We start from the raw sequence: 24,309 nt of genomic DNA, 5'->3' as shown, positions 1-24,309 counted from the left end.
CAGAATTGTGGAAGGAACAATAAATTCAGCTTCAAAATCTGTAACTGCTGTTGCAATTATTGTCTTAATTGTACTGGCAACTTAGTGTTCACCTTACCTCGTTTTAGTTATAAATAATTGTGCCTGCTTCTTTGTCAATCATGGTTTTCCAGTTCTCTAGTTATCAGTGACTCTGCTTTTTTCCTGGATACGTTATTTTTACTTTGATCTGCTTAAAAACCCATTTTATTTGGACTCAGTCAAGCAAGCAATCTGGACTGTGCTGTATGGCTCTTGTGTCTCCTCAATGTTTTTTACTGTCAGTCTTTCTGTGGTTTGCAAATCTGTCCAGCAGTTATTTTCTTCTAGGCTATATATGCTGAATAGTATCAGACCTAATACCATTTCCAGCAAAATTGCTCTCCAAGTTTCCCTTTGATGTAGATTCCTTGGCAAGGGACACTTGAAATCTGTCAGTCATTTAAATTAATTTAGCATATGCTTTATTGATATTATAAATCTCAATTTTTAAAATTTAAGCAGGTAAATGCTAGATCAGATGAGTTACTGAATTTGAAATGTTTTGTGACTGTGATTAAATCCCCAGCCACACCTGTTATCAAAATGTGAAGTCAGGTTTATTTCACAAGATTGTCCTATTGTTTTACATAGCAAATTTTTCCTTGATTCTCTGCTAATGCTTTTTTATTTGTGAAAAGCATGTGATTTTCCTTATCTTTCAATGCAATGCCATTGCATTGAAACAGAGAGCAAAATGCAATTTATAATTCAGCATTTAAGACAGGTTGTCAGCAAATCCTGTCCTGATCGCTCTTGAGAGTATCATGTACAAAAAAATAATTGTTCCTAGATTTGTGATTGATGTAGCAGAACTGATAAAAGTTACATTGTTTAAAAGTGTTTATAAATCACCCTGTCCATATGTTCGTTTCCTGTAATCTGTCATTATGGTTTCAAACCATAATTGTCAGAGACACAAATCTGGCTTCAGAACAACCTGGAATGAGTTTTGCTTCCATTTGGTATACATTGAAAGGTGGCTCAAAGCAAAAATTATAATCCTGGAGTCCCATGTACGTGACAACGGGGTATCTTTGCTCTGTGGTTTCGAATTGCTGAAGGGCGTTGTCTGTCTACTGTGTTTTTTTCCCTAACGTTGTTGGGACTGATGCAAAGGAACCAGGCCAGTTACAGGGATTGCTTGGCAGAGGAGATCACATGTTTTTGCTTTTTTAAAACACAATTCCTGCTCTCACTTGGGAGGTTAACATTATGACAGGCTGGGTTTGCAGTCAGCACGGAGCTGGGGCTTTGGCTCTGTCTGGTGCTGATGGGGCTACCAGGTGCTCACAGGCACAGAGCTCCTCACTGTGGTCCTGACGATGCTTCCAGTTTCCCAGCTAGGTTTAAAAGGTGTTGAACAAGGAGCAATTATTGCAGCAAGGAGTGGAATCTGAAACATTTTCTTCTTGCACAGGCTTATGTACTACAAGGGAGGGAAAACTATTTTTTGTGTTTTAGCAACGTAAGTTTTATTCCCCTTTAGTTCTTTGTCAAAATCATCCAAGACATAGTGGAAGCAAAGGTTTCTTCTCTGCCCCGATGTCCCTGCCCCAGAAGCTCACTAAAATGGGGGAAAAAGTATAGCAGAAACACACCTCAGACTGCTCTAATTGCTCTATCTGTCACTTAGTGTAGCCTAGGATTGCTACTTATACAGGGATTAGCCAACAAACTGTAGAAATGTTATTACAACTTTGAAGATTATCCCCTTAGAGGAAAAAGATAAAGCACACGCCGTTGTCTTCTGAAGATACCACTCACTCTTCTGAAAGGAAGTATTAAATATTCTATTCAACTTCTCTTATGAATCCTGCTAAGGGAACTTTCCCAGCAAGTGGGGAGAGCCACAGTGTTTGAATTTGGTTGTGTCAAACCAAATAAATTATTTTTGTTCCTTCTGCCTTTTTTATTTACTACTACTCTGTTCTCCAGGTAAACCGTCAGCTCTCTCACACTGCAAAAAGGATTTGTTCTTGACTTGTCCTGGTTAACCAGAATGCTTCATTATTGGAAACTGATTTTAGAGAGCAGATTTGAGTTTGTAACTGTAAATGCAAAAAAAATGTGACATTCAAGAAGCAGATACTTTATATCTGTATTGGGAAGCTTTATTTTAGTCTAGAAATACTGAACAGCTTGCTTTCTGATGTAGTTTTTTTGGATATAATAAAATGTGAGTTGTGTGGTAGAAAAGTATCCCTCATGTCTGACACAGGATGTGCTTATTTTTCCCTGTCTGCAAGAATGGGAAGCAGTAGCGTAATCATGTTGCTGTACAGCAGTGAGAGTGAATTCCATAAGATGTAGAAGTAGATGACAAGGCTGTATGTCCTCTGTCCTCTTCAAATCAGCAGTCATCTACCAGCAAAATCACATTTCCCCTTAATATGTCTCTGACTTAGACCATATTCATTTTGCATTTGTACAGACACACTTGAGATCTGCTTTTAATTACCAGATAGGGTTTGCAAATCAGAAACGTAACATAAGCACACAGCTTTTTTTATCATACCGTAGGTCACCTTTCAAAAACTGTCAAGGAATCATATTTTTAGAAGCTGTGCTTGTATAGACATAAGTAATGCAATAGCTGTGTCGGTCTTTGAGATTATGAACACACTTAAGATGAGAATATTCTTGGCGTAAGTCAGGAGTATTATATAATAAGGAAACAATGTCTTTTTATACTTTTCTTCCAAAATATTCCCTGGTGAGAATTAGAATAAAAAAGCCCCATAGGATTGCCTATGAATAGATCTCCTTGCAACTTGATAACTTTAGCCAAATTACACAAAGTAGATTTAAAATCCTTGTCATGTTTTCATAGTTTTATTTTTAAAACCCTTTATTGGCATCTAATATGAATTCTGATTGTCTAGCTGAAAGTCCCAAACCAACAATGTATAGATGTATAAAAGTATAGCTACTTATCCCTTTAGCAGCAGGCAGGAGACAGTGATTAAAAGCAATCAGCTATCAGAATGAAATAAAAGCTGCAGAACTGATCTTGTTTCATGTGGTGCCCCAAGACACATTTGTTCAAGAAAGCAAAGCAGAGGGCTAAGGAAAATCTATTTGGCTCAGTAGTGATATATGACTGTGTGCAACACAACCGTGATGCCCATGATACTGACTGGTACCTGTGGTACCGATGGCTAGTAGGCATCCTAAGTTGCCAAAGAACTTCCAGAAGGGTCACAGAACTGCTGTAACGAGGTGTTGAAAGAAGGTGGATCAGCCCCTACAGCAGTTGAGGTTTTGAAAATACAGGTGTAGCTGGGTGGCTGTGCCTCTTCGCTCTTTTTTCTTGCTCTGTGACTTGCGTGGCTCTCAAATGCAGCTCAGCATCTAACTCAACACATGCGTGATGCCCATGTTCAAATGCTGCAAGCCAAGACAAAGAGAAGGAAAGGGGATGAATTAAAACAGACGACAGCTGTTCCATTCTAATGATGTTTCCAAATGTTTTATAAATATCATCCAAAGAAAGCTGGTAGTCCATGGTGACCTAGAGTATAACAAAATGTGATAGAAGGGTAAAGCGAAACAACAAATAGAGGATTTGGAGAGTGCTGCCTCAAATCGGAAATGTATTGTGAAATCGTTTGCTCTGGAATGGAGTTCCTTCTGGCATGCATAAACCAGGGTACACATCTGGGAAAGAACAGAAGGCTGAGAGGTGGACCTTGTCTCCAAGCAAAATATGAGTCACTGTGAGGCACAGCAATCAAAACAGAGAGACTTTTCCTTCCTTACTTTTGTTTTCAGCATCCTTGATTGCTCCTTTGGAGTAGCTAAATTTTAGCCTTTCCGCCCCCACTCAATGTCTGGTATAGATCAAACAAAGAGCAACTGGCTTTGGAAGAAACCCTTTGCCCCAAGGTAGGGTCAACTACAACAGAGCTGTTCTTGGCAGATGTTTGTCTAATTTGTTCTTCAATGCTTTCCATGATCAGGATTGCACAGCCTCCCTAAAACCAGCATTTACCTATTGTTATAATTAAAGATTTTCTCTTATTTTTTCTTTATTCTTTCTAGCTTCTACTGTGATTATGAGCATACTAAAGGGAATGGAGAATAAGAGTGTAATATCCGTTGGCTATTACTCATTTTCACAGTGACTGACAAACTTGTTCTTTGCTTTTGAACCAATGCAATGCTGCACATATAATTTGTAATGGAAATGAATGATGTACATGGAAAAAACATGAGAGTTGGTGTGTAAGTGAGAGGAAGGCAACCTAGGTGCCGTTCCGTTTCTACTCTGCAATACAAATATGGTAAACCGTGATTATACAGGGCTCTTCAAATTGACTGACAGAAAGCAAGATTTTGTTTTTGAAGGGAGAAACCTTTCTTGGGGAAAATATTTTTTTGAAGAAAATTAATTCCGTAAAACCTGAAGCATTCAAAGGTATATGGAATATGACAATGAATGGACTAGTATACAGTATGTTAGTCCTATATAATGGGCTACATAGCACATTGATTCCTGAGCTCTCTGGGAAACCTCACATAAATACTTAAATGATTTTACTTTATTTGCTGGAGGATGAGGGGGGAACACAAATGAGGAAGACTTTCAAATTTCTGTATAGATTTGTGTGAAAAGTAATAAAGATGGGTATATTTCACACAAAAGAATAAGGAGAGCTCCTCAATGTTATAGGGGCTGAAAATATATCATGTTTGAATGTATGTGTTGGGAACTATTTGAAACTTCTTGTTGTTCTCTACACTCGTATCTAGTATCAGCGCAAATATTTACATGTTTTCTCTGGAGAGTGAGATAAGATTTTGAAAACTGACAACTCCTTGCAATAATGGTGAAAGAGCTGTAAATTATCTAGCAAACGGAACTGATTTTCAAAGTGGGGAATCCTTGCTAGCTTGAGGCACAACTTAGCCTTGATAGATAACCAAGAGCTGATGTTTCCCCTTTCTTGTAGTCAAAAAAGATGGTGTTTTTAAGTGGGTATTTTTGTGGATGTTTGAAAGATAACCCTAGACTGCAGCTCAGATACCAAATACTTACTTTATAGCTAGGACATTGATAAATGGAGGCTGGTTGAAGAAATAAAGTTAAGAAAAGTATGCAGAATTCTTTTCCATTCTTCTTTGATCTTTATCTGCCCATATGTCTAAGAAATCACATCCACAACTCTAGTTTGGCTATATCTGACGTGGAATTCAGGTGGTTCTTGTAGGTCCTATACAAAGTCCAACAAAGTCAGTGAGATACTTTCCATTAGTTTTAATGGTTTTTAAATCAGGCTTTATTCACTAACTCCTTTCCAGTAATATTTTAGTTTCCTTTATTTACCAGAGAATGGCTTTTTTTTTTTTTTTTTTTTTTTTTTAATTCTCCATAAGTTGAAATGTTAATGTCCCTTCTAATGAAAAAAACTCAAACCTTCCTCCCTTTGCTAAACCCTCTGAATACAAGCAACTAGGGAATTATATAAATAGATACTCTTACCTTTACTACAAAAAATTCATGCGGAAGTCCTATCTTGGAATAAGCTATTCATTAGTTGGCTTGGCAGAAAGAACACAATCCAAATGAATGAGCTGCCAGGAGTATTTTTAGTGGCTTTATATGTTGCCCATTCAAATCTTGGAAAATTTCTTTAGAGAATTGGACAAACTGACCACTCATTTTTATAGGCTTTCACAAGATCTAAAAGTGAAAAACAACTATTGTATTTAGCATCTGTTAATGGAGGTTTCAGGCTACAGAACTTGAGAAAGTTCTGCTGGGAAGCTAATACAATAACCATAAAATATTGGACTGATAATAGGAAACACTGGCACAGAACAGATATGGAAAGAGTCATGTTAATATTCCATATCCAAAGCTGTTAGCTTCTGCTGAGTGCTAAAGATACTGTTGTTAAACATATACAGTAGTAGAGATTTGGAATGGAGTCAGTCATACTTGAAATATACGAAGCTGTCTTTCTCTACCATAGATTGTACTGACTGGATAATTCTGTCTTTAGAGAATTAAAATCTGGGAATTCAGAAGAGAGAGCAAATCGTGTTAATGTTTTTCCAAATGGGGAATGTAGATATTTACCCCACACATGTAATTGAGTCCTCATCATCTTTTATTTGAAGTCAGTAGGGTTTTTTTCTTTTGCCTATTTGGGAATTGGTTCTAGACTGGTGTTGCCATTAGCTTTACCATTGACAAGCTTGTTTATTTGCTTTTGCTCCCCTGACTAGAAGATAGAGGATCAATAAAAGGGAAACTATTCACTGGACATTAAATGAGTTTCAGTAAATGGTTTTATTTGGCTCCAAGTGGAGAGGAACAACAAGATGCTATTACAAAATATGTTTCTGGAAAGCTGTGTTCTCTTTATATGGAATTTAATTTTGAATATTTCCAAGGAATACTGTCCCTTGTTACCTATGCAAAGGTGATAGCCAAAATCTACCCTCAAAAGATGTGTTGTCTTGTAATTTCTATGTATTAAGATTTTCTACAAGGGGAAAGGGAGGCAGGACATCTTAAGGTCTTACAGTTATCTTAAAAACAAGGAAACAAAGCCTTTCTGAGGAACTTCAGTACATCTTGCTGTATATTGTGAGCAAACGCAACTGGAGTAGTCATGAGATTATGGAACTGATCCTTTTGACTGTGAATAGCCAATGATCAAACAAAAGTTACAAGTTTGACAATACCAGGAACATCAACCCAGGCAGAAGCAGCTTATGGATGTGTTCTGTTTGCACAGGTACACGCAGTAGAAGACTTAAAACATCTCCAAGTCAGGCTACACTCGTGAAAAGCAGGCTTTTCTCGACGATGGTCAAAACTGCTTGAGTGTAGGAAATCAGCCAATGAAACTGAGCAAAATCAAATCTTAAATTTGTCCCCAAGTTAAGCATGAGTAATAAAAAGAAACCTTCAAATTGCATTTTGATTTTGGATCAGTTATATCACTGCTTAATATCACCCAAAGACCAGCTCACAGTTAAATAGGCTAAGAACTGTGTTGTGGCTTTTTTTTTTTCCTGAAAAGAAAATTCATCTTGTTAAATTTGATTTATGCCACTGTAAAGAGGCACCATGATCAGGCTGACAAGTTTTAGAGTTACTTTGGGCAAAATTAACTTCAGGCTGCTTTTCAGTTATGGGCCTAATAAGTCTTCTCCTTAAATATATTAATTTAAAAACACTCTATACAGGGATCTCTACTTCAAAAATCAAGAGCGAGAAGTGTATCAAAATAAAACAATCACTAAAATTCATAACTAAATCTTAATTGCTGTACATTTATGGAAAGAAAAATGGGGATTCTTAATTGTTATCTGCTAGCAATATGGCTTCAATATTTTTTTCTTTTGACAGATTTGTTCTGTTGCCAGGTGTATCTGCTTATGTTCTGTAATCTGCTTTGCATTACTTTTATAGAAATATTGCCATTAAATGTGCTACATATAGTATTAAATAGCAGAGTGAGTCAGGAGACATGAGTTGAATCTATAGCTCACAAATGAGAAGTTTGGAGGTCTCATCTGCGCAATATGGTAAAAATACCTATAACTAAATCATCAAACAGTCTGGCACTACTGATAATCTTGGCATGAAATTGAGCCATATCGGAGTGCAATATCCCAATAATCCAGGTTTATGAATACTGCAGATTATGGATAGACAAAATGCACAGGGAAGACTTTCCTACATTGGCTGCTTTTGCTACAGTTTATTCTTCTGTCAGTATTTCCCCTATAAACTCCTTTTATTCATAGTCTTGGCAGTTGGCCATAAAATTTTACTTCTAGCTGGAACTTGGCAGACAGCGTCTGAAGTCAGGAAAATTATTTTAAACCAATTTTTAAAGTATATGATATATACCGAGGCTCTTTTCGAAGTTAGAGGTGCAGTCGTTTTCTTCTGAGGAAAAGTTTTGGTTTCGGTGTTTTTCGTTGTGTATCCGCTAAACAAATTGGTACCTCAAAAAAAAAAAAAAGATAAAAACAATTATTGCCACCAATTACAAATAAAAATCACAAGTTTATTTTCAAGTTTACATGAAAATGTTAAGGGTTGATGACTTGTGTATTTTTAAGTGATTGCTTTTAGCTTGTTGCTTTAAATTAAATACATAATACTGTGGTGGCATAAAGCTTGTATATGCTGTTATAAACTGCAAGGTAAATAGGAGGCAACATGTAAGTCATTCTAAATGTCCGTACTCTCTCTATTTTTGTTTACTTTTCTGTACTGTTTCTAAAAGTGTCATACAAAAGTGCCTTGGCAAATAAATCCTAAACAAACTCAGCATGATACAGTAATTGACCTGGTTGAAGTAACAAGTAGGCACCAGTGATTCGGTCTGCTTGGTTTAGGATCCGGGTATAGTCAGTGTGTAAGTGTCCTCATACTGCAGGGTTTGCAGTGTTAATTTGGGCAAATACCACCAGGACCACCACAAATCAGCAAGAGTGAAATTTGATGATGATTGTGGTAACAGCATCTGGCTTTATGTCATGGTCTGTCCTTCTCCGTGCTCTTACAACTTACCTGAAGGCTGTAAATTAAGGAGAAATATCACTTTATGCTCTTCCTGTCCTTTATTTCCCAGTTGAAATACGTAGATTTACTACCTCATTGATTTTAATTGTGTTTCTGCCATTGTGCTTCCTTCCCTGGAATGAATCCCTAACTAAATGGGCCTCCATCAACTGAACAGATCAAAAAGCAAATGAAGAGGCACCTTAGCTGGCACAGGTATTTTATCAAGAGATGGGTCTTTCTAGATGAGATACTTGACCATAGGAGAAATGTGGTTTTTTTTTATTAACTAGTTCCTTCATGTTGAAGATGGAAAATACAATTCTAAAGCATTCAGAAGCGTGTAATCATTGAAGTATGATTGCTGTTTTACACGGCATCAGAATATGAAAGAAATGAAAAAGAAGCTTAGAACAGGAAAGTCTTTGCATGTTTGATAGTGGCAGGAGTGTGCCCAAGAGTCCTCTGGAAGCTGATGGAAGTCTTTCACTTTCACAAATGTGATGCTCACCCTTTTATCATTGTTCTTTTCCACTGCATGTGCCAAAGTGATGGAAGTTTTAACTTTTGAGATGAGTTAGGAAAAAAATGCATGGTAAAGTATTTAGTAGCACCTTTATTTGGAAGTTTGCAAATATATTTAATAAGGTAACTTCAAAAAAAAAAATAATGCCAGATATATTTCCCAGAAATTGGAATCTCTTTTTCTATTATGCACCTGAGGAATTCTGCATGCTGGACTCTGGCTGAACCATCACACTGTTTATGCTGGATGAGGAACATGTGGTATACAGTGTGAAGGTGGAAAAACCCAGAGTATCCAGGTGCAACTTTTGAATAAGCAGTCAGTGAAGCTTGCGTGAATTCTTCTTGCTTTGGGGACTCCAGGAAATAGATGGAATGTTGTTAATGCAGATTTATAAGCAGGTTCAGAGAAAACTAACATATCAAAATGCCCTGAAGATTATGTTTTCGCTTCATACTTTGTACTTATTGCAGACAGACATACCAGAAAGGACAGTGTGTTTATATGAACAAAATAGGAGGTGAGAAAGCTCAGTAAGAGGCATTGAGATCAGACTTTGGACACCAAGATGTAATTTTCAGCTGTGCTACTCCCGTAATGCACATTATCTTGCAGATTCTTCTGAATCTGCAGCATTCATAGGAATGGGTATATTTTGAGAGTTCAGGTTTGTGTATTTCCAGCTACATATTCACTTTTAGATTTTGAAGACAGTGAAATACTGGAAACTCAAGGGAAAGTTTTTATACACTTGATCCTGGTCAGCTGTCCTGGATGATTGGACCTAAGAGCACTACAGAAGCACGAACTTCTTGCCTCACAGTTGAAATGGATATCACCAAAACTGTTGTTAGTCTACATCCCTGTCCTCAGGACTCTGTTATTTATGAATATGGAAAACCAGGCCCCCAGAGCAGCTAAATCTGGTTTGTCAGGTGCACTGCCAATACTTTGTATTTCGGTCAGGTTGGGTATTGGGAAAAGATTCTTCTCTGATGCTAGAACAGGCTGCAGGGGAGGAGGGGGTGGAGTCAGCATCCCTGGAGGGGTTCAGGAAATGTGAAATGTGGCACTGAGGGACGTGGTTTAGTAGGCAGTATTGGTGGTAGGTGGATGGTTGGACTACATGATCTTAGAGGTCTTTTCCAAACTTAATGATTCTATGGCTTGCTTATCAGCTTTTAGAACAGGTTTCTCTTTTGCTAGACTTCTACCTGTTGAAGTAATAATTTCCGGATTTCAAAGAAATATTTCAGGTATTTTGCTGCTGCTGCTTTATAACAAGAACATGTAGGTACTGAACTTAGCTGCTGTGGATAGATGCAGAAATAGCTGCAGGAGCTGGGTATACTAATGCAGCTGCTTTCTGCCCAGAGTTGCTAGGGCAGGAATCATGATTCCTTCTGCATGCCCACAAATTCCAAGTTCTCTCTGTTACTGCTCGCAAAGAAGGAAGGAGGTGATACAGACTCTTTTTGGTGCCAAAAGCCTCAGCTAGCTCATAGGTGCCAAACAGCCAAGCAACATTTCATCCCTTCCTGGATGCCAAAAGCCTCAAGTATCCCTGCTCCACCTGCCAAAACCTCCAACTTTGTCCTGACAACTCCTGCAGTGCAGGCCTGTGTTGTCAATATGAAATTTTGCAATACACTGACAATGGAAAATCTGGATGCAGTATAATACTGAAAAACATGCTGAGATCTGCCTTCAGTTCAGTATCAAAATGAATTACGTTGTAAATATTTCCTCTGTGTGTGTGACTCTTCAGTGTGCTTTATTTTCCAAAACTTGAATTTGAAATTATTCAAAACTGCTGTAGAATGAAGATATGTTGCAGAATTCAACTGAGTTTTAAACTGCATCTCAGACCCCAGATGTATTCCTTCACATAGCTGAATAAATCCATTATTTACCTTTTTGGCTCATTTCTTGCTGGTGATTCTCCTGATCCGTCACTGAGCTTTACCAGCTTGTGTTTCTAAAACACTGTTTGTTACTGGATACAAAATCCATTTTGCAACTGGTTCTTAGAACATGGACATCATTTGGCAAGGCCAAATGCAAGGAATAATCAATGTGACTGAAATAATAATATTCAGACTAATTAGTTCTAAACATCTGCTTAAAATAGTTGCATTTATTCCCTTGTGTTTTTTATCAGTTTAAAAGGATGCATGGATTTTAATTTTAATTTTAGTTTTTATTTTTATTTTTTCCTCTCTCACATTTTTCTGTCAAGGATTTTATAATTCCAGGTATGTCATTTATTAATGTAAAGAATAATGTATAGTTTGATTCAGTATATATAAGTTAAAGTTTTATTAAAGTCAGTAAGATATACAGTATACTGTTAGGTAATATATAATGCACTCAACAATAGTAGAAATACATCAGGAAATGTCTTGAAATCAGTCTTAATGGAACAGTGTGAAATCTCATTAATAATTCTTATTTGTCTGGAAATAAGTTTTGACTGTTCTTCTATTTAGTTGTTGCTACAACTGATTTTTTTTTCCTAAATCTATAATCCACGTTCTACACCTTACTTAGATTATATGACATAGAGGTGAAAATCATTTTTGTATGTGAACCTTAGCAGGGAAGGAGATTTCTCCTACAGTTTGTTGCAAGGCTATAGACATGGCAGCCAAAGTTAAAAGTGAAGGGTATAGTTCTGAGGCTGAATGGTGCATGCAGTGGTTATCTGCAGGTAAATACTTGTTCTGATGGTTATGCACTCTGCTCATGGACAGTCAACAGGGCGATCTGATACCTTTCCATTAAGTGTAGTGTCTGGAAAGAGGAATCTGGGAAACACATCACTGCTACTCAGGCAGGAGATTTTCCCTTCAGTAATTCCTTGAGCTGCCTCTGCTTGTAGGCATGTAGGTATAAGGGGAAGCAAATGGCATAGCACAGTGCATCTGTGTGTGAAGATGAGTGAACAGCACCATATCTTGTGCTTTGGAAGATTCTGGACGTCAGGATAGTGTTAATAGTATTTATGGGTTGTGAGAGTGGGAAGAAGCAGTAAAAAGGAAATGCTTCATCTCTGTTCAAAATACCATCAAGGATGAAATCCACTCCAGGGAAAAGGGCCAGAGCTTTGGGTTTGCTTAATTTAGTCCTTCAGTGGGACTCCAAGTGGTGTTTATACTTTTCAGTAGGCTCTTTCACTGGAATGAATTTTTTTTGTGAAGAATCAAATTCTGTATGGAGAAATATAGTTTCATGTCATGTGTTACTGAATAGCCATAGGATATGGCTGTGCCAATGTGACTCCTTATGGGGATTCTCTTCTGGAGTCTGGCATGCTTTTCTCAAACTAATGCAAACTACTTCGATAAGAAGCCATGAGAAAAACCAAATTGTGCTCACCCAGAGAGCAGCAGTGACTTTGGCATAGCAACAGGTACACTGGTCCTGCCTAACCATGTCCTTATGGTTATGACTGAGACTTATTTTGTAAGCCGTATCATAGAATCATTAAGGTTGGAAAAGACTTCTAAGATCATCTAGTCTTCTAAGACTTCTAAGATCATCCACCTACCACCAATACTCCCCACTAACCACGTCCCTCAGTGCCACATCTCCACGTTTCTTGAACCCCTCCAGGTTCAGTGACTTGATCACTTCCCTGGGCAGCCTATGCCAGTGGTCAACCTCTCTTTTGGAGAATTTTTTCCTAATATCCAACTTGAACATACTCTGGCGCAACTCGAAGCTGTTCTCCCTCATCCTTCATCACTCTAATCTGTTTGTGTAGAGCATTTTGACTATCTGGCACTGGACGTGGCCTGCATTGCAAATGCTGCCCAGAAGTTTTGCTAAATGGTTGTACAACCTGTAAGAGATGGGCTGCCTGCACTGACGGAGTGCTTGGGGCATGTTGCAAGGTAGGGTTTGGGATTACTGGGGCTTCAATGTAATACCTGGCAGAGGGCCTCATGCAGAGGAAACTGAACGTTGGGTGTATGTGCATCTTTTTTTGCATGTTGTTCTATACATGGGAATTATTGTAACACTACATACTCGTGTCTGTCTCTGAAGTGGAAATGTATGTAAAAGCTCTGGAAAACAAACATTTAAGGTATAAGAGCATTTCTGTTGAGAAGCTGAATCTTTGTTACACCGAATGCTAAACATTTACATATCCAAGCCTTATGTAATGGATGTCTGAATAATAATAAAACTGCATAAGCTGACCTTCATTCTCTGGCACCACATCTCCTTTGAAGTCTGCATGACCAAATTCAAGACAATTATGTCATCCTTCATAACAGCCAAACAAAAGTTTGGCCAAATAGTCATTTTTCTCCATTTTATAGCACTGTGTTTGATTTTTGTAATGTGTGTCAATGTAGCTGTTGTTATTTACTGGGTGTTACGAGTGACAGTAAAAATCCCCTTGTTTTAGATTAATGATCAGCCCTCCAAACATCTGGATTTCATTTATTTTACCTCAGTGCCCACTTTTGCTACACTCAGCTCCTTTGAGCAGTACAGGGCAAGGCAAGTACAGCTTGCATACTAACACTCACAGTTTGCAGAACGTGTTGTTACTGTATATGCCCATATGTGACGGAAGCAAAACAGAGTCCTGGACAGAAGAAGAGAACCTGGCACTAATGTTTCCCCCCTCCAAATCTTCCAGTGCCACACTTTCAGTAAGAACTCTCCATGAACAAGGCTGTCTCTGTCAGTTAAGGGTTGTCAGCAGAAGCTCAGATTGCACATTGCTGGGCCTCAGGCCTTGAGGAAACCTTGGCATACTGTCATCCTAGTCTTCGAGACTCAGCCGATGTCATGAAATGCTTCAAAACTTGTAGTTTATTATCCCCCATCCCCTAATTCATGCAATTCAAGACCTTCGTGTGGTGTCACGACTTAGCCTTTTATTACTGTGAGAATTAATTAAATATTGGATGTGTAGTTTGAGATGGAATATTTTGAAACTATCATAAATGCTGGAATCATTTCTGCAGAGAACATTGTATGAGTTCTGAGTACACTTGCCTTATATGCTTGTATGGTAACCCTATGTTTGATGCTTTTGGAATGGATACAACTCCAGCTAGTGTGGCTGGATCAAGTAGAAGCATGGTGCCTTTTGCCATCTAGTTCTACTTAAAGAGCAACAAATCATTTAAGTTTTCCCTAAAGCTATGTTTATGGCTTTTTAAAGTTATTTTGTCTGGATTTACTAAAGCACTGGTGGCTTCATTTCATCATGTTATGTCACAGGTGCACATGTGCACATGCATGTGTAGGAACATGCATACTTTCACAGTGAAGCATGTAAGCAATAAACATAATGGATATGTAGTACTGTATCTGTTAGAAAACTAAGCCTCTAAACTAAAAACACATAGCAAAGGATCACAATTGAGGCATGTTAGAATTAAAACAACATGAAAAATTGGAGTTAAAAAGCAAGACATGAATTCAGTCCTGAAGTACAACAAAACTCTTTTGTACCCAATTGCAATTAGTTCTTGATTTAATTTCTAAATGAGTTTCCAAGGTTTTGTTAGTTTAAATCACGATGGTGGTGATCTTTTCTTTATTTTACTTCGGCTTGGTACCATGGTGTAGACAAATGTAATATGCAGGGTTTATGAAACCAGACAGCTAGTAAATCAGTATTATTTTGCTAGTAAATTACTAAGGCGTGCAAACTGCTTTTAACTCTTTCCCATGGGACAAGTAGTTTGAACTAGCTGGAGTTTAAATCAACACTGTGGACACTGAATTAGTCAATGATTCTGAAGAGGGCTTTGTTGGCATAAACTTCTGCTTTGATCATTCTAGTATTTACAGCTTTTTAATTAGATACAGTTCAGAACAATGGCTTTTATCAAAGCAATTTGGTAAGTGAACAACTGGACATTGTTTAGGGCTCTAGATGACATTCTGTCTGTTAATATCATGGCTGGCTTTAATACAATGATGAAGTTGGAATTATTTTAGGCATTGTCACTGCTTTGTCCAAAGAAACTTGCTATTCTAAAAGAGAGTGACATGTATTGTTATTTTAATATTGTAAGTTTAATCAGTTCTTAACATACTAAAACTCAATCATTTTCCTTGGGAGTACAAAGGACAAACTTTAAAATTTATGAGTGCAAAATTAAAGAAGTGAGTTGTTCATCCTGTGACTTATTTTCATGTGCTGAGTGATTTGTTGGGAAGTGCTGAGCTCTTTTTGCTCAAGGTTGGAGGCGATTGGTTCCATTTTCAGTGTCAGACATTTCAGAGTTGGCTTCTGATGTAAAGTAAGCCCAACGCCAGTGCAAAAATTCCTCAGGGATCTCTGTAGAGCAGGGCTCTATCATTTCTGGAAGTAGATTGGCCTAAATAAACTTTTAAAGCAAAGTAAGGTTTTTTAAAATTTGAGAACTTAGGGGAGCAAGAAAGTTAAGGAGTGTTTAGACCAGTCCCTGAAGTTTGCTGTGCAAAAATTCTTTGACAAGCTTTGGTGTTTTAAGGAAAGGATGGAAAAATTTACAAATGGTTGTCCTTTTCTACTAACAGTCCAGCTACAGGGAGTACTGCAGTTACACCATTATTAATCCCTTCGAGATTTGTTCGAGTAGTCCTTGGCTATGTTTAAATGTGGCTAAATTTAACTTTGTGCCATTTGGGTTTCTAAAAAGGCACTTGTTTAGTACTAAGCCTCTGACCGCAGAGCGATTGCAGCCTGGGTGACAGCTGACCCCCAAACAGACCAGCATGCTCAATTCCTGTGGCACATGATTATTTTTATTGTTATATTTAGAAGAAAATCCCTTTGTCTCCGCAGCACCGTATTGAATCATGTTCCTTGTGTGGTGCCGTTGTGAAAACAGCTTTGTTTTTATTGTTTGCTGTTTTCACTTTGAGTTGTTAGACTTTTGTCCGAGTCAAGTTTCTTTGTGGCTGAAGATGAGCTGACTTTATTGGTGCTCTTGAAATTTAAAGGAGAGTTATGTATTACTTACTTTTTCTTGCACCATAAGATTCAAATTATACATCCCTTACTTCCTTTCAAATTACTTTTGTGAGGCTTTCTGGAAGAAAATAGGACTGAGTCTTCTCTCATGAGCTTACTTAAGTTTTCTTTGAAAAAACTACGGATTACTAAAATATGTTCATCTGGTTTAGTGTTGGGATGCATACAAATGTCTTGCATTTCTTTGGATTTAGTCACACATGTTTAAAAGAGTGAAAAGATTTTCATTTATTTTTATTTGGCATCTGTGAAGACTTGAATGCTTACTTCTATGTAATTTAGTTAGTAATGTTTTTCTTTCTCTTCTTTGTGTTGTTTGCTGACTGACAGCCCTCTGGCTGGTGTATCTGTGCATTTGTGTTTTGGGAAGAGGGAATGAAGATTCTGCAAGACTTCAGAAGTTTTGCCCTTCTACGGAGTCAAAAATAAAACAGAATTGTGGATGTAACGCTTTTGTTTCTCTTGCTGAGGTCTGATTGGATGCCTGCTGAAGTCGATGGGAATGAACTGCTGGCTGTAGAAATAGTTGTTTCAGTAAAGCTTGGCTGAACCCTTTATGCTCTCCCATTTGCTGTTATGCTGGTGCATGGTAAACATTGGTAAATATTCTCTGGTACTTGGCATAAATTGCTGTCACTGTATTATTTCTATCCACAGTACAGCTCTCATTCCTAAGGACATTAATATCAGTCACGTTGTTGCGTTTGGAGTAGCTGATGTGAAAATGTTATTGCCGTGATGATCAGAAGGATCAGTTATATCTCTGTTTGATGGGTTTAGTTTAGGGTTGTAATCTTAATTTCTGTGTAACGCACCAATCATACACGCCTGACAGCTCTCAAGGAATTATATTTGACACTGTTACAAAAATCTGCACTTTTTTTTCCACGAGAGAACTTTTAAGGGTTGTGTGGACGGAAGAATAGAAATAGCACTTAAATGGAATGCTTGCTGAACAATTGTAGGGAAGTCAGAAAGAAATAGTTGGTTAAAGTCTGAACTCGATTTTCCTATGCTTTCTTAATGAAAGAATTTTATAAAATTAGAAGCAGTACTCTCCTAAACCAGAACATTATTGAATCACATTGCTTTTCAGTATTGAATTATTACGTTAAAAACCTGTTTTTCTAAAATGTTTTGATAATTTTCTCTGGGAAATGTCAGGTTTTTTCAACTAGATACAATGCAAGTGAAAAAATGATGTTTTTAGGGGTTTTTAGCAGATTATTTTCCTTTTGGTCTGAAATTATTCTTACATTTGTGCTGTCTGGAAATAATATCTTTTTGAAGCCTGTGTGAGAAGCTGAAATCACTGATTAATTGCTATAGCCTACAAATCATTTGAAGTCTTCTTTTTTGATATCTTTCAAGTTAGTAAGACATTTTGCCATGAAGCTACATTCTTGGTTTGCTTTCCTACCTGCACTTCTGGGGCTATACTTCGTGAAAAATTTGTGCTGGACGTCTCTATGTTGGGAATTACCAAATATTTGGAGGCTACAATGTTTGGGCAGAAGGAAATTAATCAAATACACTGTCTTTTCAAGCACTGCTTCCTTTTCCATGTAATTATTGTATATTAAAATAGTAAATTGAGACATTGTCAATAAACAGCAGAGTAACATAATCTGCTATTAATGTCAAGCAGTAAAATGTGTAGCAAGTCAATTAAAGTTTCTTTCTCCTCTCCAACCTCCATTTTGTTCAGACCTCCAGAATCACCCGCTCTGATGAAGATAAGGATGGCTCCTGGGATGCCTGGGGAGCCTGGAGTGATTGCTCACGGACCTGCGGTGGGGGAGCCTCCTACTCACTGAGGAGATGTTTAAATGGCAGGTTAGCTACATGCTTGTGTATATTTATTCTTCTGCAGCTGTGCCATAATTCTCTGTCTTCTGTGTTCATGGAAAAGCACTGCTTCTTCTCTTTCTGGAACTTAATGTAATGCAACGGTCAAGTGTTTGGATATTAGGAAAAATTTCTTCTCAGAAAGAGTTTCGATGTGCTGGCACAGCTGCCCAGGGAGGTGGTGGGGTCGCCATCCCTGGAGGTGTTCCAGAACCATGGGAATGTGGCACTGAGGAACGTGGGCAGTGGGCATGGTGGGGATGTGCTGGGGTTGGACTTGGGGATCTTAGTGGTCTTTTCCAGCCTTAATGATTCTATGATTCTACAATTCAACAAATTCTATTTTAATATGTTTCTGTATTATATTAGATAAATATCTTAGCCCTCAACTCTGATAGATCTTAAGTATATTATTAAATGCGCTAATGAAATAGCAAGAGTGACTTATTTATTATAGCCAAGTATTAAGAGGAATCTCTACATGCATAATGTAAAGCAAATTCTGGATTACCTGCGTAGAAACTGGATCTGAAGTAATGTTCACATGCAGAATCTTCCATCTCGTCCCTGTAGTAAAAAAACAACTGACTTACCCTATATATGGATGCATCAATTGCTGCTTTCTGTAAGGATGTCTTTTCCTTTGCTGGTTCTTTCAATTCAGTGGTTCTGATGGATTTCTTGGGAAATCCTCAGTGTACCTTGAAGAGAACAGCATTTACCTCAGTAGTAAAACTGAACTAGTATAAGACTTGTTACTATGATTCCAAAAGTGCGAGTAATGCAAGAGGCAAAATGAGATCCCAACCAGCTTAGAAGCATCTGTGCTGGCATACATATTTGCTCACGTTATTTGAATTATTCCTAAACACTTTGTTAAAACTGCTGATTGCATTTCTATTTTGTTGAGATTTTTTTCAAGTTAAATGTGATTTCATCCAGGAAGTCAGCTTCTCTTAAAGAAGGCTTACAGTGTGATCTGCAGTTTGTATGAAATGCGTGTTTTAAAGATTACTGAATAAAATGCTGCCTGTTTCTTTTAGTGCAGAATGCAGAGATTTTGAAAATATTACTATTTCCAGCAAGAAGCCATGAGATTCTGCTAGTGTGTTGGTGACTGAAATGAGGTCAATAAATTGTAGCAATATAAATTCCACTGTGGTTTTATTAATATTTTTAATGTGTTCCCTTGTGAAAAAACATGTGTTTTCCATACCTTGACTAATGTGTATTTTAAAAGTTTTTTTCTGTGCTTTACTGTTGTTGTAATGTCCAGGAAATGTGTGATTGTGAAACAAAGTTTTCACATTTGTATGTGTCATAAACCTTCTTTACTTGCATATTGTGATATGATCATTCTTGCAAAAATTGGAAATCTGAGACACGTAATATCTTGAGCTTGGAGAGCTGTACTTTCAGCTGAGCTGGTTGAGTGCTTGCTCCAGGCATCCGTTACTCTTTCCTTTTAAAACTGTGTTTTTCAATTTCTCAAATTTAAAAAACTTTTCAATAATTGCAATTAATTTCCACACATAAGCAAAAAACGTCGTCCAGGAGTTGTAAATGACCAGCTGCTCATTCGTTTCTCATCAGTGTAAGACAGACATTTTCCATTTTGAAGGGATTCTTCAAAAACATCATTTCTGATTTTAGAGGCATCATTAATTATTATTTCCTATCAAGTCATGAAGAGTGTGTTTTCAGTTCTTTCAGAGGCTCAGTTTTGCCATTTGCATTTAGAACTGGAATGCCTTGCCCTGTGCAGAACTACCAGTCGATTATCCTGAAGTCTGGCAAACTCTTTGCTAAAGAGGTGTGAAACCCACGCACCTCAGTATTTATATGAAAGAACAATAAATAATTGTGACTTTATTATATACCTCTTATTTCACCTACTGATAATAATTGTTGCAAAGAAGCTGGACTGCCTAGATTTTACAAATGATATTTGCTGGGTACCTTAGGAATGCAGGCAGTCTGAGAGATTTAAATTATGAATTCTATTGATGTGGCTTCAGGTGTTTTTTTCATAAGATATCTAGTAAATTGGGCTCACAGAGGAAGTTATATGTTCTTTGCTGAGGAGATAGTGCAACCACTTGAGTCCCCAGATCCTCTTTGTATTCAGACCTTGTATTTTGAATCCAGATTAAGGTACGGTGGTAGTAATAAGTCAAATTTTCAAGAGAATAACTAGCTGTAAAATGTTCAGGATTGTGTTGTGTTGTACTGCTGTGTAACCACTTTTACTCTGTTTTTCAGGAACTGTGAAGGTCGGAATATTCGATACAAAACCTGCAGTAGTAATGTGAGTATGGCATTTAATCCTTTTTTATAGCTTCTTTTACTTATTCAGATGATTTGCTACAGTTTAAAAAGTGCTGTTTGTTATTTAAAATCTTACGGTGGATGACTTTCTTTTGATCATCATTACCAATTTTAAAGATTTCACTCTGCATATCTGCAGGAGGTTTGAAATTTAGGTTTCTAAATAGACATTTTCTTTGCAAATTGTAGCGCCAATTGTGATTCAGAACACTTTATATCATTTGTTAGGAAAATTACACACTTTGGAGTACTAACAAATCAGCTCACATCTTAAAGTAGCAAGTGTCTTTCCCGAGGTTCTGTCTGAGATGAAGCATTAAGCTGGGCTCTTGAACGTTTTTGATTGCTAATGATACAACAGCATTCATTATGTGAGCAAAGAGGGTGTTGCTTTCAAATCTTAAATTGCATAATTACTACTTGCATTACCTCCTTACATTTGCCTAAGCCTAGATCTTTATATTTCTATATGTAAAATACATATATTTAGTACACTGGCATAGACCGTTTCTGTGGCTGAATATGAAGCTGGAAATTTGAAAAAGCAGTTACTGTTACTATGATGCAATCAAACTTTATTTTTACAGACATATTTTATGAAAACCAGTCACATATGGCATATGGCATATGGCATACTTCATGACTTGTGCTCCACTGATTTGCAGTGATGCTTTATGCTGTTTAAACAGCTGCCTTTGCTCACCCCAGATGTTGTAGTCTGCTCAAGGTGTGCAGGATTTTGTGATACCACCGATAGCAGACTCGTGTACAAACACAGTGATTCATAATGCATTGGTTTATGACCTGCAGGCACCTATGGCATGGGTTACCCGAGAATACAATATGGTGTCTTTACAGTCCCATTCCAGGAAAGAGGGAAGATGAGCAAAGCAAAAGCATCTTATCTGCTTTTCTGTAGTGCAGTTGGTTCATTTGCTTCTGGATTTGGGAGAAAGGCAGCACTTGTCACACAAACACCCCTGAAAAGGTGAGCCCTGCTGTTCCCTTGAGCTCACTTATACCCAGGCAAGAGCAGATGATGGTCATGTTGCTGCCAGCCTCACGATTTCCACCAGGGGCAGCAGCAGGAAGTATGATGTGTGCTCCTGAGGAGGCCTGGAGCTGGCTCAGTGCGTATGTTGAACTGTGGCATCTCCTGGGACAACTGGCCATCTTCACTTTTTCAGTATGCCACACCTAAGGCTTCTTCTGTGCCAGCTGGCTTCTGCACTCCTCCTCAGGAGCAAGGCTTGCTAGCACCTCAAACTGTTCTAACTCCATTCTTTGGTGTTGGATGGATTTTCCACCTCAGCAGCCCACAGCCTGAGTTTCCGCAGAAATTAGTGGAAGTGATTAATAATTCTGGCCAACTGCATGGAGAAGCCAGATCCTAGAGACAAACTCTGCCATCTGCCATTTGAGAACTTCAGTGCACAGTGCCTTTACCTCAGAAATAACAGTGCAGTGCACGGAAGACTCTTAATCTTGTAAAGCCATGTGATAAGCTAGATAAGCCAGTCAGTATGTAAGCAGTAAACAAACAGCCACTGTCTAAATGTTTGCTAAATATATCATTTGCTTTCTATACAGTAATACATCTCTGCTTGATGCTGTGCATTACGGCTTCCCATGCAACAGTACAAATTCCACATAGCACATCCCTTGGTCCTCCTGCAAAAGGAACAGAAAGTCATGTAGTGTGCAGAAAAAGCAGAAAGATGAGATCCATTTGTCCATAACTTCTGCTATAAGCAGAGGCCTGCATGCTTTTAGGATACATTTGAGCAGTTGCAGACACTGGTTGCTTTCAGGATTATACAGTAAAAAATCTATGGTGAGAATGAAGGCACTTGTATGCGTCATCATAGAGAAAATTAAGATGATTACCATATCCTTTCTGAACTCCAAGGGGGTTTTTCTGAAGTCACTGGGACCTGTTTTATAACTTTAGGGCTTATTTTAAAGCGATAAGTGGCTAGCATCTTGTATGAGAATCTGTTTGAATTTATGATGATTCAAATGTTAATTTCCAGACAGGAAGCTGCATTTACAGTTCTGCTTTTGGGGCATGTCTGAGAGGGATCGGGTTTCCATTTTAGTTCAGATAGAGCCAGAATCTCTCAGGAACTGTTTTTCCTAGATTATAGGTCAGATAATGGAGAACTCATGAGAAAAATAAATTTCATGAGATTTCCACTGTTAGTACAGTGGAAAGTTGATCTTTGAATTTGGCCTCACCGAATTCAAACTGAGTATTAGACCTGATTTAACCTTGAAATGGGAGCTTACACCTAACACCAACCTAGGGCTAGACCTGTTCTGTTTCAAATGATATAATTTTCCCCAAAGCATCATTTCTAATGAATGCTTCTTGCTTTAAGAGTAAAACTTTAGTCTGAAAATTAAGAGTTTAAACTCGCTTCTTTCCATATTATTAGGAAATATTGATAACCACAGGAGACATCCAGTATATATACACTGTGTAAAATTGTCTGCAAATGTAATTTTGCTACATGATACATTACACCACTAACATCTATATTGAGGAGTACAAATGAAGCACAACTTAATGCGTGTGTCATTCTAATGAAAAGAGCAAGAATCATTTTACCAGAAAATTGGTTTCATCTGGATTTGTAATAGAATAGTAGTAAGTTCATTGAACTCAAGCATAGTTCCAGAATAATATTAGTGATATTTCAATCAAAAAATTAATTCAGAGTCTTAGCAACGAAATAATTGCTGAGATTATTAAGGCTTGTGTTTGTCTTGCTTATCTTTCTGTTGTAAATGGTGTGTCGGGTGCAGGATTTCTTGAAGCTGCATGTCTGCTTTCAGCTTTTCTTATGGAAACTTCAGAGAAATAAACTATATGAACTATTCATTGTATGCTGTTCAGTGAAATTTTCAGTCTTTCTTAAACCTTTTTTTTTTTTAATATTTCCATTTTTGTATATACCGTTGCATTCTAATGCTGTGATGTACACTATATGGAAGTGCTTAAGACAATCCTTTAGGGTCTTATTCATAGAACAAATTATTTGGGCCATTTCCCCATAAATTTTGCATTTTTATGTGCCAGAAAGTCACTTCCACGTAAGCCAGAATGACTCTCCTACACTTAAAAAAAAAATCACTATTTTGTTGCAGATTTTCTCACATTTCATTCCAATGTAACCTTTTATTATACACAAATAATGCTTACACCTGTTCAATATATTCATCATATTACTGACCCAGCATCCACTCATTAACCAGATCACCTATCCCAACCAAAAAATCTTGGCTGAACTGTCTGCTCTGTTCCTACAATATTTCATCTTGAGTTACATAGTTTCTGTCTAATCTACTCATTTATTTTTTATTTTCATAATGCTGATGTACCCTTAACTCTCCTGGCTAGGGTTTCTTATTCAGGTATCTTGATTTTACTCAGAAGTGGCCTGAAAATTGCCTATGAATGACATAGAACCTGCAGCTAATTTCAAAAAGAAAACAAAACGATGACTTCATCGCTTCTGGCTCGGTTTCAACAAAGCGAGATTCAAAGAACCAACCTAGACAAAGGACCAGACTTTCTTTGGTGTCATCATTTTTACTGGGAATTTTCTTGCTGCCTTTTTGTGCTTTTTTTTTTTTCAGCAGTGTAATTGTTGGCAGGAATCACACGGTCTGATACAACCTTCATGTTTTGTACACGAACATAGCCTACGAAGATACAGATTTCCCAGGTTAGCTTGGTTTTCAAAGTCTAAGAGTAAGTGACTGCCAAAACTTAACCAATACATTTCATAGGAAGCCAGCCCTTGACTGCAGTAGTTTTAATCTTCTGTCACAAAAAGAATGAGAGTGCATAAACACACATGTATATTTTTTAACCTTCACAGTAGTCACGTCTGAAGCATCTTTTTCAGATCCGCCTAATAATATGTTACGTAACTCATGTCATAAATAGACTGAATTCCATGACAAAATCTGTATATGATTATTTTGCCAGCATTCTGAGGTATTAGGCATCATTGATGC

At 37.5% G+C, this 24,309-nt stretch overlaps 1 protein-coding gene across 13 annotated transcripts in view; it reads left to right on the top strand.

The window, feature by feature from the left end:
• The window catches only part of ADAMTSL3 (ADAMTS like 3), a 188,618-nt gene that overhangs the window by 72,156 nt on the left and 92,153 nt on the right, over positions 1-24,309 (top strand). For all 13 annotated transcript variants that reach the window (XR_007379190.1, XM_048956750.1, XM_048956741.1 and 10 more), the window contains 2 exons: positions 17,816-17,943; positions 20,218-20,263. Coding sequence is in view for 12 of the 13 variants with exons in the window: in XM_048956750.1 (XP_048812707.1) it covers positions 17,816-17,943; positions 20,218-20,263 (174 nt within the window). In the remaining variant the exon portion in view is untranslated. The remainder of the gene's footprint in view (positions 1-17,815; positions 17,944-20,217; positions 20,264-24,309) is intronic.

This window comes from Lagopus muta, chromosome 10 (genome assembly GCF_023343835.1).
Source record: "Lagopus muta isolate bLagMut1 chromosome 10, bLagMut1 primary, whole genome shotgun sequence".
Taxonomy (NCBI): domain Eukaryota; kingdom Metazoa; phylum Chordata; class Aves; order Galliformes; family Phasianidae; genus Lagopus; species Lagopus muta.
This window is presented reverse-complemented; position numbering and strand designations above follow the sequence as displayed.